This window comes from Micropterus salmoides, unplaced genomic scaffold, assembly GCF_014851395.1.
Source record: "Micropterus salmoides isolate LMB-PRFRI ecotype aquatic unplaced genomic scaffold, ASM1485139v1 Ms_hic_scaffold_15, whole genome shotgun sequence".
NCBI classification, from domain to species: Eukaryota; Metazoa; Chordata; class Actinopteri; order Centrarchiformes; family Centrarchidae; genus Micropterus; species Micropterus salmoides.
In genome coordinates this window covers 29,744,218-29,759,437 of record NW_024040596.1, presented here as the reverse complement: position 1 = coordinate 29,759,437, position 15,220 = coordinate 29,744,218, and the positions used below count along the sequence as shown (strand labels likewise).

General features: G+C 38.2%; 1 protein-coding gene across 2 annotated transcripts; it reads right to left on the bottom strand.

Annotated features, from left to right (window-relative positions):
• Positions 1-3,113: 3,113 nt before the first annotated feature.
• Positions 3,114-8,603, bottom strand: LOC119903408 (annexin B11-like). 2 transcript variants are annotated; one of them, XM_038719552.1, is made up of 5 exons: positions 8,333-8,603; positions 7,355-7,817; positions 4,236-4,276; positions 3,646-4,091; positions 3,114-3,488 (listed from the first exon to the last, which is right to left on the bottom strand). In XM_038719552.1, exons 3-5 carry the CDS (start codon positions 4,252-4,254, stop codon positions 3,453-3,455), a joined length of 501 nt encoding a protein of 166 aa, XP_038575480.1. In that variant the 5' UTR covers positions 4,255-4,276; positions 7,355-7,817; positions 8,333-8,603; the 3' UTR covers positions 3,114-3,452. The 2 variants fall into 2 exon arrangements, with proteins under 2 accessions (XP_038575480.1, XP_038575481.1); XM_038719553.1 differs by lacking the exons at positions 7,355-7,817; positions 8,333-8,603 and adding an exon at positions 4,638-4,977.
• Positions 8,604-15,220: the final 6,617 nt, after the last annotated feature.

Below are 15,220 nucleotides of genomic sequence, written 5' to 3'. Positions count from 1 at the left end.
AACAGTGGGCGTACGCACCACCGAGGGAGATTCAGTCCTCGCTGTGTTTCTGCCACACTGCCACCTACTGCGCGGAGGAGGCACTCTCACTCAGTTCATTTAAATTCAAATTAGCTTTATTGACATGAACGTATAACAACAATAATATTGCCAAAGCATCGTATATACATATATACAGTCTATGTACAAACTACATAAGAATAATCAACCCCATACATTTCATTAAACAAGTAATTGAGGTGTAAAGTAATTAAAGCGTATGTGTGTTTGTGTTCAAAAAATATTAAAAATTAAATTAAAATAAATAAATAAAAGAGTAATTGTGTGTGTGTGTGTGTGTTAAAAAATAATATTAAAAATAAATAAATAAATAAAACAGTAAGCGTGTGTGTGTGTTAAAAAAAAAAATATATTAAAAGTTTAAATAAAATAAATAAATGAAACAATAATGTGTGTTATTATAATAATATATTAAACATTAAAATAAAAAAAATAGATAATACCGTAAAATTTGTGTGTGTGTATATTAATAAACAAAAATTGTAAAAAAAAATCATCTGCATACAGCAGACCACTCGCTTTTACATGTTTATTGGCCACTACCTTATTGACGCCTGACAATAGTGACAATAGTGAAAAGCAACAGCGAAAAGAACCCATACAGCAGTAGGTAAAAAGTATGGCCTGTTTAGACTTTACTTGACAATTCCATTTTACTCCTTTACATTTCACAGGGAAATATTACTCTTTTAACTTCATGTATTTTATTGACAGCTGTAGTTACCAGTTATCAAACAGCAAACCATATACGCAACGTATAAGACTTGATGCTTCCCAACAGTATATAAGGTAGTTCAATTTGATTTGCCTAAACCAGCTACAATGGAATGCTGTTTACACAGTATATGCTGTATATAGGCCTACTATACTATAGGCTTGCTAAATTTACTTAAGTAAAATTATGAATGCAGTTTTTCATTGAGGTATTGGTACATTAAAGTAAATTTGGATCTGAATGCATCTTCCACCACTGACTATAAATAGACTACTGTACAAGTTTACTTAAAAAAAAAAAATAATACAACATGAACTAGTGGCCCTCAAAGACTACGTGTCTGAACTTGTTGTGTAAAAGCCTGGATATCAACATGAACAAGTGTTTGATTGCACAGGCTATCAAAATATGGTTAATGTGACTGCACTGGCAGTTTCCCGGGCGTTGTGACCAAGGTGCGGCTGAGCAAATGTGCTCAGTCAACATTCCCTGGGCAAATAAAGAGAACACAATGGTTTCCCAAGCCATAGAAGCAAATGAGTGTATTGAGCATGGAGACAAAATAAAAGCAAGACGTTATTATGTTATTAATTTACTAGCATTTATCATGCACAGAAAGCATTTTTTTTTCTCACAATCATGGATACAACAATGCCTTATACTACATCATACCACATCAACAGGTCATGTCATGGCTGATCTAGAATAATTTTAAACATCCAGAATTGTTGGATGTTGGATGCCTTTTGGGAGATTGAAAAGCTGTGGAGTGAATATCCATCCATCTCCATCTTCACTTGATATGTGAAAACTAAATTAGTTTTCATTTAATATGTTTTGACAAAAGCCTGATTTGGGTAAACAATTTGCAAAAATATAGTAAAATATTGATTAGAGCATATGGTAGCAGGATGAAGGTTCCCAGGGGCCGACTTGTTTCTCTTCTCATCCGGGAATCTTCATCTAGTCAGAGTCGCTGCTGCAGGAGCTGCTGGAGGACTACAGCAGGGGCGAATACAACACAGACATCAATGAATCACTTCAGTCTAATCTACAAAACCAATGTCACCAATGTTAACGGGTGTTTCAGTTGTAGCTGTGTGGTACATTAAATTTGATTTCCTGTGCTTAGTTCACATAAGGTTGTATTGCACAACTCTTTTCTGTTCTAATTCACATATAAAGCATCACGTTTGGGAAAGTTATTGACACTTACCCCATGAGAGTTCTTTCCTTTCTTGTGACAGTGGTCATGCTTGTGACCATGCTTGTGCTTGTGCTTGTGCCCATGTCCGTGGCCCTGTCCATGGCATTTTCCGTGGCCCTCTCCATGCCCATGCCCATGTCCATGCCCATGACCATGGCCATGCCCTTGTCCTTGTCCTTGTCCATGTCCATGTCCTTGACCTTGACCACAACTAGGTCCAGGTCCAGGTCCAGGTCCGTACCCATGGTTGCCTCCAGGTGGACCGTGGGGCTGAGGAGGGTAGTTTGGTGGTGGAACAGTGCCAGGAGGATAGTGAGGGTATCCCCCTGGCATCTGCTGAGGATTGTTCGGGTAACCAGGAGGGTACTGGTTTCCTGAACATTAGGGGACAAGAGAAGTACTTAAAGCAACTATCAAGTATAATGCATATTCATTATATTTGAAAGTGTTGTTTACCTTGGTTGTGTCCGTACATTTTAAAACTTTAGATGAAACTACAGATCCTGAAAGCAGAACAAAAGCACTTTAAAGAAACTGACAGAGTTTGTCTTTAACACACATATACAATCTGTATTTGAGAGAGCTACAAATCAGCAAAAGGTGAACTTACAGCGCTGGAGAGCAAATCCACTGACGCAGCCGTCACCTGCTGCTGCTGCTGCTTTATATGTGCTGTCCACCTTCACATCATTGGGGGCAGTTCCTGAACTCCCATCAGAACATTTTTTCTTTGTGACCTAAATGGGTGTGTGTATGTGCATGTGTGTGTGCGTGTATAATCTTTAAACTTTAAAGTTTAGACCCTAATAAATAGAAATAAAATTTAGAGAACAGGATAATAAAATAGAATAACAAATACATTCTGCTCATGTTTTCATTGCTTAGTAAGTTGACTATCCACAGAAGGCAGTGCAGCTCTGTGCCCTGTGTGAATTTGTTGTATTCCAATAACACAGTTAGCGCGCCTTCCAGTTAACATTTACACAAAAAGGTACAGGGCTGAAGCACCTTACTGTTATGTACTAAAAACTGTAGCTGCTCTAGTTTGTTCTAATCATAATAAACTAATCTGTAGTGTTATTACAAGATCAAAAATAGTAAATAGCCGACATGAAAGATTCAACGTTTCAATGCTTTTAAATGCTTTATTACACAGGTGAAAGTAACACAGGTACAGTTGGCTCCAAGTGAATGTCCTGGGAAGCTGCAGGGTAACTATTAGCTCTTAATTTAATGCTCCCTGGGTAAATAAAGATAATATAAATACACATTGATAGCTAACACAGTGTAATAAGAAACAATGAGGTCAAATGAAACAGATAATGCAGAAGCAGGACATTGTAGAAATGAATTGCTTTTATGATAATCAGAAGTCACTTATGTTGTTTATCACAAGTGAACAGTTATGATGTAACAAAAAATTGCAGGTGCCGACTGGTCTTGTTTCCCTCCCCATCAAGGAATCTTCATCTAGTCAGAGTCGCTGCTGCAGGAGCTGCTGGAGTACTACAGCAAGAACATACATCATCAGTTCCATTATTATGAGTTTCTGGATGTTTTATCTTATATGCAAATTACTTATTGTCAGTGGTGCAGTATTTACTTTGATACAAGAATCCATGATTTGCAATTTACATTTTATATTGAATAAACTGTATCTTACCCCATGAGAAGTCCGTCCTTTCTTGTGGCAATGGCCATGCATATGACCATGCTTGTGCTTGTGCTTCTGGCCATGCCCATGTCCGTGATGCCCATGCCCATGTCCGTGATGCCCATGCCCATGTCCGTGATGCCCATGCCCAGGATGGCCATGCCCAGGATGCCCATGCCCAGGATGCCCATGCCCAGGATGCCCATGCCCAGGATGCCCATGACCAAACATATGACCAGGCCCGTGTCCATGTCCATGTTCATGACCATGATTATGACCAGGCCCTGGTCCATAACCATAGCCTTCCTGGCCTCCATAAGGGGGCACTAAAGGATTGTACCCAGGTGGAACAATAGGCTGAGGATAGTATGGTTGGGGGGGGACAGTGCCTGGTGGATATTGAGGGTATTGTCCTGGCATTGGCTGAGGAACATAGCCAGGGGGATACTGGTTTCCTAGTAAAACAAAAGAGGTGGAGCTCATCATTTTCTCCCAGTTTGAATAAACATAAAATTCAATTAAAGGCAGTTTCACAAAAAGGACAGTTTGGGGGTTTTAGTAAAAGTGAAAAAGACAGTATAAACAAGAAAGTTACTTACCTGCGTTGTTCCCGTACATTTCAAAATGTCAGATCCAAACCCTGAAACAGGAAGAAGCCACTTCAACACAAACAACATAAACATACAAAAGAAATGTGACTCTAAACAGCTGTCAACCTAAAATACTTTATTGTATAGAAAGTAAATGCATTTGACCGTGGAAAAGACTTATAAAACACATCATGCATACAGCCATGTCTCACATGACTACATAAGACAAAGATATTTATCAGAAGGGCATGTCTTATGGATGATGGATGGAAGAGATGACAAAATAATGCAATACAGTTAACAAAGGTAATCCATGCAAGTAAGTTGATCTATCCATTAATACACATACTTTAAGTCTATAAGACACATACTTTATAGTAATCCTATCTAGTGAGCTACTAGGGAACTTACTTTGTGCTGGTGCTCAGATCTACAGACCCAGCAGTCAGATGACTCTGCTTTTATGCAAAGCCACACCTCAGCTAGAAACAATCCAATGCTCATCATCAGGTGATGTTCCCTTATCCTCTGCACAGCCTGTTTGACAAACCTGTTTGCTTGAAAGATTTCCCTCAAAGCCATTCCATGGATGTTATCTTGAAACAAACCCTGTATTTTTCTCCTCTGACGAGTGAAGAAACCTGTCTGTTTTCTTTGCAAGCCTACACACGCTCATTCACTCAGTTTTTAAGGTTTATCTTCTATTTTAGCGTTGTGATGTTTACCTGTGTAACTGCACTATCCTTTAACATTCTGGAGGTACACACACACACACACACACACACACACACACACACACACACACACACACTGTACGTAGCAATAGGCAATGATAGGCAATTGTTTTGGAGCAAGGAAAACAAAATGAGAAATAAATACAAAAAAAGGTAAATTTCATGTTAACTTTATGTATGATCTCATAAATAACTTTGTCAAAACTTGCTTACTGTTCAGTTTCAAGTCTTGAAGGACAAGTCACATGTCAGAAGCAAATTAGAAGTCAGTTGCAAGTCTTTCAGGTCTCTGAACGTGGACTATTAAAATGGCATTGTAGTTTAGCATTTTCCTTTTGAATGTGTCAACTAGTCTTTCTGACTACTCAAAGCTCACAGTCACCTCATTCACACATATTCATACACTGATGAGCCGAGGCTTAGGTGCCAGCTGCTCACCAAAAACAGAAACTCATTCCCACATTGATGGAGTTGGGCATCAAACCAGTGACCTTCTGATTGATGGAAAAGTGCTGTATCCCCCAAGCCACTACCACCCCATAACCAAGGCCTAATAAGTACATAATCAAGCCATGTGGCTTTACAAGGCCCGCATGTCATTTGAGACTTGTTTCTGCGTCAGGTCAAATCTTTCGGGAGTCTCCTCTCAGTTCTCAGGTCACTGTTGTTTTTGACTAATCCACAGGAATATATGTATATATTTACTTTATTTTTAAATCTTGTGGGGAGAGTTCACCACACCTCTATCCTCCTCCTGTGAAAAAGGTGGGGGAGGTGAATTTAAACCAGCTTTCTCATTAGCATCTGGTTACACAAAACTCTGAACAGTAGAAAATAGGAAGCACTGGCTTAACCAGTTAGCCTAATACAAATGTTTTCAAACACAGGTGGTAATTGTTGCTCAACCACACCTTTAACTCTTAAATATTCTGGTGTGTCAGAGACAGCGTTAGTGAAGAGGGCAAAAAACTGGAGTCCAGCCTCATATACACAATAAAAACTGTGATTACCTTAGCACTGTGACTGATTATATATAAATATATATTCAGAAGTGGCTCTTGAATATTGACAACATATTTCAGACCCTCAGTTTAAGTGTTTGAATTGTGAGTGTGACTTTCAGAGTTTCAGACCAGAGCTGTATGACAACACTGCCACAAATCACGTGAGCCGCAGGCTCACCACTGTGTAGCAGACCTTCGAAACGGGGGTGTTGTAAACTAAGCTCTGAAAGCAGAGTCTGCAATACGAGTGCAAATGTAATGTAAAGTAATAAAGATTCTCCCTTTCTAACCTCAATTTTCTGAGATGTCAAGTTTTGAATCAGAATTGTTTTTTTTATTGTGATATTAGTCCCATACAGAAAACTAGTACGCTAGTGTCTCTTACTCTGAAGGACTTTTTGAATCGCTGTGCTCATCTTCCCTTTTGTCTCTGTGCTTTAGAGTCTTGCCTCCAGTGTCTTCTGTGCCAGTCTGCTCCCGGTCTGCTAAAACTAAAACCTAACACAACAGTAAAACTAACACAATAGGCCTTTATGTTGCTATGTGCAGGTGAGGTGGTGTGCTGTGAAAAAAGTGTCACTTTGTCACACAGTTTAACTTTAGATTATTTTTATTATTTAGATTATATATTTTTATAAGTAGAAGAATTCCTTTATTTTCCAAATGTGCTGTTTGTTTGATAATTGGTACATTCACCAAAGCGGATCCAGTAAAAATGATACCATAGAATTATTCTAAATGCACGTTAAGTAAGGGACAGGGATATAAGGCAACATGGATACAAATGCTTTCATAAACTTTATAAACCATCGCACATTAAGTGCCTCTTAGATAGCAGCATTATCACAACAGATCTGTAAAGAGAAGCTCTGGTGGAGGAGTCATCCCGGAATGTCAACATAGAAAGTAAATATAAATAAGTTAGGTGATCATTTCAAGACTGAAATTAATTAATACTACTTACTCTGTCAGGACGGTTGTATCAGAAAAGATGTCACCCCCAAAAAATAAACACTTTCCATTGATTGTCTAATGCTGTGGCACAACAGTTCCCCTCTTTCCTGAAGAGTTTATTCCTCCATCAACAAGAGCTAAGAAATGATTTAGGTAAAAGCCTTTGTGTGTCAGCTGTTGTTTTGTCTTGTTTTTTGTCTTGTGTTTTTGTTGTTTTCTGCCTTCATGTCTTTGTAAAACATTTTCAGACAAAATTAAACATACAGTACGGAAACAAATATGATCCTGGTACATGCAGTAAAGCCACTTCAGTTTAAATTCTTCTTTGTTATGCGTGTTTTATTCCTTCCATCAAATTGGTCAGGCGTTTCTGTGTCATTCAGTAAAACCGTTATAACGAAATAAATGGTGAGAATAAGGTATGTGTGTAGTAAACCTTATCTCCTCAGCACGGTGTTCAGGGTAGGCCTTCTGGAAGTGCCTCAGAGCCTGCATTACTGCTGAGGTACACTCCACATAGGTATAATCTATCATGATGCCACCTGTTTTTGTGGGAGCATGAGGGATAGAGAGAACACAGGGTGAGCATCACAATTAACAACACATGCTGCATCCTTTTTTAACAAGGAAACATACGTTATTAGGTTCTTTGCCCTTTGATATTGATAATATTGCAACATATCCAGAGTACAATGAAAATTTTTTTCAGCCTTTGAATGTTGAAAGCAGTTGATGTTTGGCTCTTTGTTTCCCTTTTTCACTTCTGCATTTGCAGGTTGACAGAACACATCTGGCAGTGAAGTGCATTAAATGGGTGTTGACGGTATGATGTTGGCACCGGACCAACCAAACACATCAGAAGGGTTAAGCAGCTCCAGGAGTTTCCCTCCTCTCTTACACTGAAAAAAATTTGGAGTGTTATTTACTTGGGAAAACCTAGGAAAGTTTTTGCACTTAGAAATTGTAAGTAAATTCTACAAGGGCGATCATCAAGTAAACTTTACTTGCAGATATAAGTTTCTTTTACTAGCAAACCACAGGTAATTTACTGATGTTTATTATCATTAAGTTTTACCTAAACTCTGATTGCTTCAAACTGAAAAATCTCACATAAAACCAATGGCTTTTCAAGGTAATTAAATAGTTTTTCTAACATTTATTTATGGACTATATTTAAGTAACATTTACATTTACATAATCTTTCTGCAGTTTAAATTGCCTAAATTTGTTCTTGATGTTTTGTTTATTGAAACAATGACTTTAAAAAAATGAGTCAACTGTTTAATTTAACAACCCATTTATTTTTCTTAAGTGAAAAAATGTTTTTTCAATAAAACATTTTCCAGGAAGTTTGCATGGCAAAAACAACAAGGTAGTGTTCACCCTAAGGTGATTGTTATTATTATTTACTCACCCCTTTGTCAATAGAAAGATTGGTGAAGTTTTGTTAACATCTGTGTTCTTCGGCGAGTTTGAGAGATGTTTTTTCCCACTCAACTGCAGTGAGCGGAATCTTCCAAAATACATCAATAATCAATAAAATGTCTCCATACTGTTTATCTGAGGTAATCCAAGTGTCCTGTAGCTCACACATGCCAAGACGTTTGTAAAAAAACATTACAAACTTGTGTTTTCAGCTGTGTTTGCTCTGCTGCTCTTCCCATGTGTGCTCCCTCCAACGCCGCACACAAACTTGCTTACTAGTAACTTCCAGCCAGCCCGTCTGTGTTCACGCAGCACCACAGTGAAGCAAAGCAGAGCAAACAAAACCAAAACACAATTTAGTCACGTTTTTCTCAAAACATCTAGGAATAAGTAAGCTGCAGGACACTTGGATTACTTCAGATGAGCAGTATGGAGACATTTTTTTGATTCATGACATATTTTTGGGATGTTTGAAGCCAAGTTGCCGTTCACTGCAGTTTTGAGAAACAAACATCTTGGCAAACTCCCGAAGAGCTTAAATGTTGACAAAACTTCAGTCCTTTCGGCATCAGGATGAGTAGATGATGACAGAAATTTCATCTTAGGGTGGCTAAAATGGTATTGAGGTAGCTTTTTAAAGCACAAGGACAAGTTCAGGAACTGTTTGCATAGAGCATTTGGATAGGCTTTTTAACCTTTTAAACTCATAAAAAAAACATTTGACATGCTTCAGGAACCTTCAGTGCATCTTAAGAGACAGTCTTAATCGTTTGTTACATTTTAAAACATTTCATCTTAAAGAACAGTGCTGCCCTGAGGTTCTAAACGTCTGTTTCTGTATCATGAGTAATATCCTACAAAAAGCAGAGCATCTTGACACTAAAAAGTGCGATATTTTGCCCCTTGCTCTTTTCATGCCACACTCACATCCGTGACCCATTAAAAATGACCCCACGACCAACCAGTTGAGAACCTCTGGTTTAACTTGAAAATATGGCAGAAACTATAGTTTCATATGTGGCAAATCCACTGTCAGAGTTACTCATGCTCAAGAGCTAAAAGGAGTGTAAGCTTACACTTTAATTAATTTATAATATTTTATAACACCACTGTTTTTATATACCTTTATATCATTATCAAAGCCACTATGTTAAGGATTTGAAAAGGTCTTACTTACTTACTGGCACCAAATGGTCGTATTTAAGCAATGTGCTTTTAAAAAGCCTGCATGTAACTTGAGACTTTTTGTGACTTGTTGGTGTCAGTGTAACAGAAGCTAGCTAATTAATTAATTCTTGTTTTTAGGGAGTATCAAGTCAAGTCCTTAGACAGTCACATCTCAATAAACTCTGTTTAGAGAAATGTGTCAGGTCAAGTCTTTATATAGTAACATGCTAAGTGTCAAATCAAGTGTTTAGGTAGTCCCATCCTGTACTGCCCTCTATTGAGAAAATGTTCCTTGTTCAGCAAATGTGTATAATGCAGTTCCCCATGCTGGTTATATGAAAATCAGTAGTTGTAGAGCAAGGGATTTCCACACAGTCAGTTTAGCATGGTAGAGAGTGCTGTGGCCTTCCACTGCTGCAAATTTCTTTTATGAATTGTTGACTTGGACACTTTTTGTCATTAAGTATTTTATTCACCATTTTTGGCTTTTAGAAGTATATGCTTTTGTTAGGTGAAAATTTGAAATTAGATAGCATAGATGTGGTTAGCACAATGAGTGCAATTACCTTTCTTTCAGCTGCCTTACTTGTCTATTGGTTCTATTTTAATTTCTGTTTACCATTTGTGCTTTTGTGACTGTATGTGATTGTTCATTAATGGTGCAAGAAATGTTACACATTGTTTTTAGTGGAGGACTTCACACTGTTAGCTAACTGTCAAGCTTTGAAAAACTTGCAACTCACTGTGAGGACAGTCAACGTCCTTAGTTTCAAGTCAAGTCTTTAAGGAGTCACGTCTCAAGTTAACTCTATAGGGAGTAAATTCTCAGGTGAAGTCTTTATGGATAATGTCAAAGATTGTCTTTAGGGAGTCACATCTCAAGTACCAAATCCTACCAAGTCAACAATTTAAAGACAGTGCTGTGTCATGAAAACAAGTGAAATTATCATCAGTTAGAAAAGAGAATTAAGATGTATAGAAAGAATCCTTTCATTTCTGTTTTCACTTTAAAATTTATTACCTTAGTTCTTGACACAATGCTGTATAATCACTGAAAACGTAATGTGTGTTTTACATGTTTTAACAACAGCTTGTTTACATTTGATGGGGTCGAGAATATAAATTTTTCAAGTTCATTTGTGATTTTTGCGTAAGGTAGTAAGTATGAGGGTTTCCCGGTGGTAACTTGTGTTGTTTCTTTTCTCATCCAGGAATCTTGATCTAATCAGAGTCACTGCTACAGGAGCTGCTGGAGGACTACAGCATGGATGAACAGGAAAGAAAAAAACAAACAAAATGATTCAATCAGCAATGACAGCTTATCACTCAATTTTTGACAAAAGTTTGAATGAGTTTTATTCCTCCAGAAATAACCTTTAAAAACATTAGATCAAACCTGTGATCAGTTTTCATTAGGATGGATGGCACAAACATTTTATGCTTCATGTTTCTCTGAACTCTGAACAAAATTCACTTTCGGTTGTGAATAAACTGAACAATGCATTGTTGAAACTTACCCCGTGACAGTCCTTCTCCTTCTTGTGACATTTGCCATGCTTGTGGCCAAGCTTGTGCTTGTGCCTGCGCTTGTTCCCATGCCCATGTCCATGCCCATGTTCATGTCCATGCCCATGCCCATGTCCATGTCCATGCTTATGTTCATGCCCATGTCCATGCCCATGTCCATGTCCATGCCCATGTCCATGCCCATGCCCATGTCCATGCCCATGTTCATGCCCATGCCCATGTTTATGGTCCTGTTCGTGTTCATGTTCATGGCCATCACCATGTCCGTGTCCTTCTGTAATTAGTTATACAAATATTTGGTAAATATAAATGTCAAGTATGTTATCAGCCAATACATTCAATACACTTGGAAAAAGAGGTCGGGATGAACCAAAAGCATCTGTGGTATTTACCTTTCTTGTGTTTAAACATTTCAAAAGCACTTCAAAACCTAACATTGAAGAAAATACAATTTGTTAATGATATAATAGACACAGATCCCCAGTGAGCAAATAAAAGTCACAAAGTATAACAAAACACCTGAGATGGCAATGAACTTTAACATTCAAATTAGGCAAATGCAACTATAAGGCGTGTTAAGGTGCTATGTACAACAATTCAAAATTATACCAACAACGACCATGACCCCTGCACATATATGCTCTTTCCATATTTTAGCAGAGTTGTCCAGGTGAACTTACCGTGTGCACGAAAACAGATCTACAGATGCAGAGTTACCCGCTGCTCCTTTTATGTGAAGCCACGCCTCGTCCTGGATCAGTTCATCAGGGGCAGTGCCTGCAATTTCATGAGAAACATGTATGTTTTGTGAGTATACAGTATATGAGAGGTTGTGCAGTTAACCTGTAGAATACCCTACGTGTATATGTTGCTATGTACACTAAAAGAATACAGCACATTTGTTATTATGTTATTTGTAATATTAATAATGGTGTTGTGAACGTTGCAAGATTGTTGCACACCATGTAATTCCTTCGTCTCTGCTCAACAACAAACAAAAACAAACCCGTTTTCAGGAAACATTTTCCTCAAAGCTAATCAGCGTGATGGTATCAGTAAACAAAACCCGTATTTTCTCCTGTGACAAGTGAAGAATGCTTTCTGTTTTCTTTCCAAACCTACACACGCAAATGGCTTATTCACTTACTTTTGAAAGTTTATCGTCTATGTCGGCTTTGTGATGCTTATCAGTGTACCTGAACTCTCCTTTAACATTTTGTATCACACACATACTGGACAATATAGTAAGAGGCAATGATGCTGTTAAATAATGAACAAATACTATAATTTTCTTTTATATTAACTCATTCTCATAAAAAGAAATTGTGTTCAAATTTCACTTGTAAAACCTAGTTGTTCAGTCTCAAGTCTTGAAGGACAAGTCACGTCTTCATGAGCAAATTGCAAGACAGCTGCAATTCTTTCAGGTCTCTGAATGTGGACAATTAAAACAGCAAATGGCAAAATTTTAACTTCGTTCTTTTGACTGTGTTAACAGTGATTCTTTTACATAAACTATAATAATAATGATAAAAACATTTTATTTGATGGCGCCTTTCATACACTCAAGGTCGCCTTAAATAATACAACAAGCAGCAATAATACATAGCATTATTAAAAGTGCATCAAAAAACAAACAAAAAAGTAAAAGTAAGACATCAACAATCAAAAGGAAATCAGTATTGCACATTATTACAGATAGTATGGTGGTTTGAAAAGATGTTACAGTTCTGGTGTGGTGGGTGTGGGTTTTGAGTGTTTCCTGTTTTAGTTTGTAGATGCCTGCCTTCAGTGTCATTGTTGTGTTTTACTTCCTGTGGTTGTGGTCTCTCTGATTTAGTGTTTTCACCTTTGTATGATTAGTTTCTTCCTCACTGTATTTAAGTGGTTTGCTTCCTTCACTGAGTGCTTGTTCATTGTTTGTCAGATCCTTGTCTCTCTCAAGCTTTTTCCAAACCTCAGTCCCTCAGCTGGCTAGCCACCTGCCTGTTTCCCGGCCCACTGGCCCTGAGCTCCGGCGTGCTAGCCTCCACATGCCTGATTCCCGGCCTGCTAGCCTCCTCCTTCTGTCTGCCCCTGTGCCAGCTAGTGCCTCGGCGGCTGGCGTCCTGCCTGCCTGCGTGTCTGTTTCCCCTCCTGTGAAGTACTCTGGAGGGCGATGTGGACGTGGTCGCTGACAAGTCAGGTCAAGTGTTTAGGGGGTCACATCTCAGGTTTAGAGTCAAGTGTTTAGGGAGTAAAGTCTCTGGTCAAGTATTAACGGAAAAAGTCTCAGGTCAAGTCACTTCTCAAACTGTTAGACTTAAGTGAAGTGTTTAGGGGGTGGAGTCTAAAATCAAGTCATTACGGAGTCATATCTCAAGTTTCAAGTGAAGTCTATAGGGAGTCAAGTATGGGTCTAAAATCAGATCTTTAGGGTCACATTTCAAGTCAAGTCAAGTCAGGTCTTAAAGGAGTCTCGATTCTCAGGTCAAAATTTGTGGGATTCAAGTCTTAGGTCAAAAATAAAATATCGAATCTAGTCAAGGTAGAGTCAGAGAGTGCGGAAGGAAATACAACACAGTAGCACAATGCAAGCTCCACATAGAGATGTAAAACAATAATGGTAATTATTCAAATATCAATAAAAACACCTGCAGAAAACCACTGAAGGACAAAGGAGAGAAACGAGTAAGCACAAAACTTAGTGGAGTTAGTAACATACATTAAAGTGATAAGAATGCATACAGATGGAAAGGGAGGAGAGGAGAGAGAAGCTCAGTGCATCCTGGGAAGTCTCCAGGTAGTCTAGGCCTGTAGCAGCATAAGGGATAAGGGTTCAGGGACCGTATTTGTTACGCTGTTCAGAATTACTCATAAGAACACTGCTAAGAATTGACTTAAGAGTAAAAAAAAAATCTTTGCCCAAAGCTGTGCTTAAAAGTTAGTTATCAAGCATCTCAGTCCTAATTTAAGTGAAGTGTTGGACTAAATCTTAAGTGTCAGTCTTAGAGCTGATTTCACAAGTGAAAACATTATGCTATACACATACACAAGTAACCCCTACATGCTGGGAGAACAGTGTTCTAGTGGCATAATGAGACACTATGAGCTCTTTCAGAAATGATGATGCCTGACCATTAGGGGCTTTGTAAATGAGGAGGAGGATTTTAAATTATATTCTGGATTTTACAGGGAGTCAATGCAGAGAAGCGAATATGGGAGAAACTTTATGTATTTTCCTAGTTCTTGTAAGTACACTTATTTGGGCAGCCTGATAATAAGGAACTGCAATAACCCAGCCTAGAAAAAACAAATGGAGAGCTAGTTTTTCTGCATCGTTTTGAGACAGGATATGCCTGATATTTGTAATTAGTAGGTGAAAAAGGCAGTACTTGAAGTTTGTTTAATGTGATTGTTAAATGACACAGGCTAATCAAAGATAATTTAGAGATTCCGTATGGTGGAGCTGGAGGCCAGGGCAATGCCATCTAGCAACCAAATGAACTGTTGTTGATTTGCAACATGTTCTGTGTACCGCAAAGTTTATATATATACACTGATGTGCTCTGTGTAGCTGAAAAATGTAATGAGCACTAGCCACTGCTTTCTTTTTAACCTGGTGAATGTAAGTAGTTTGGTCTGACTGCCAGTAATCCAGTTCAGTGGTGTTATTTTTATTAGATGAAGTGTCACATGATGTAAATGCTCCGTATTTGTATTGCGCCTTTCTAGCCTTTTTTGACCACTCAAAGCGCTTTTACACACTGAGCCTATGTGCTCAAACAGAATCTATCATTCACACACATTGGTACACTGGAACAGCCGCCAGGTGCAGGAACATTTGAATATATGTGTAGATTTTTATCTGTCCTCCGCCAGTGGAAAAGGTGGAGGAGGTGAATAAAACCGGCTTCCTTATCAGCATCTGGCCATGCTTAACTCTGTACAAACAGTAGAAAGCACTGGCTTAACCAGTTAGTTTTGTCTTGTATGCCTGTTTTCAAACATGGTTGCTATGACTGAAAAGATCTTTTAGTCAATAAAACATCTCCAAATATCAATCACAACGACATTTTTAGCGCCACTTACAAAATAAGTTGTTTCAGAGACTGATGGATTATGGCAGTCAGCAGAGTTTGCAGATATCTTTTTGCCGATGCAGAGGTGTAAAAAAAAAGAACACAACAGTAAAACTAATACC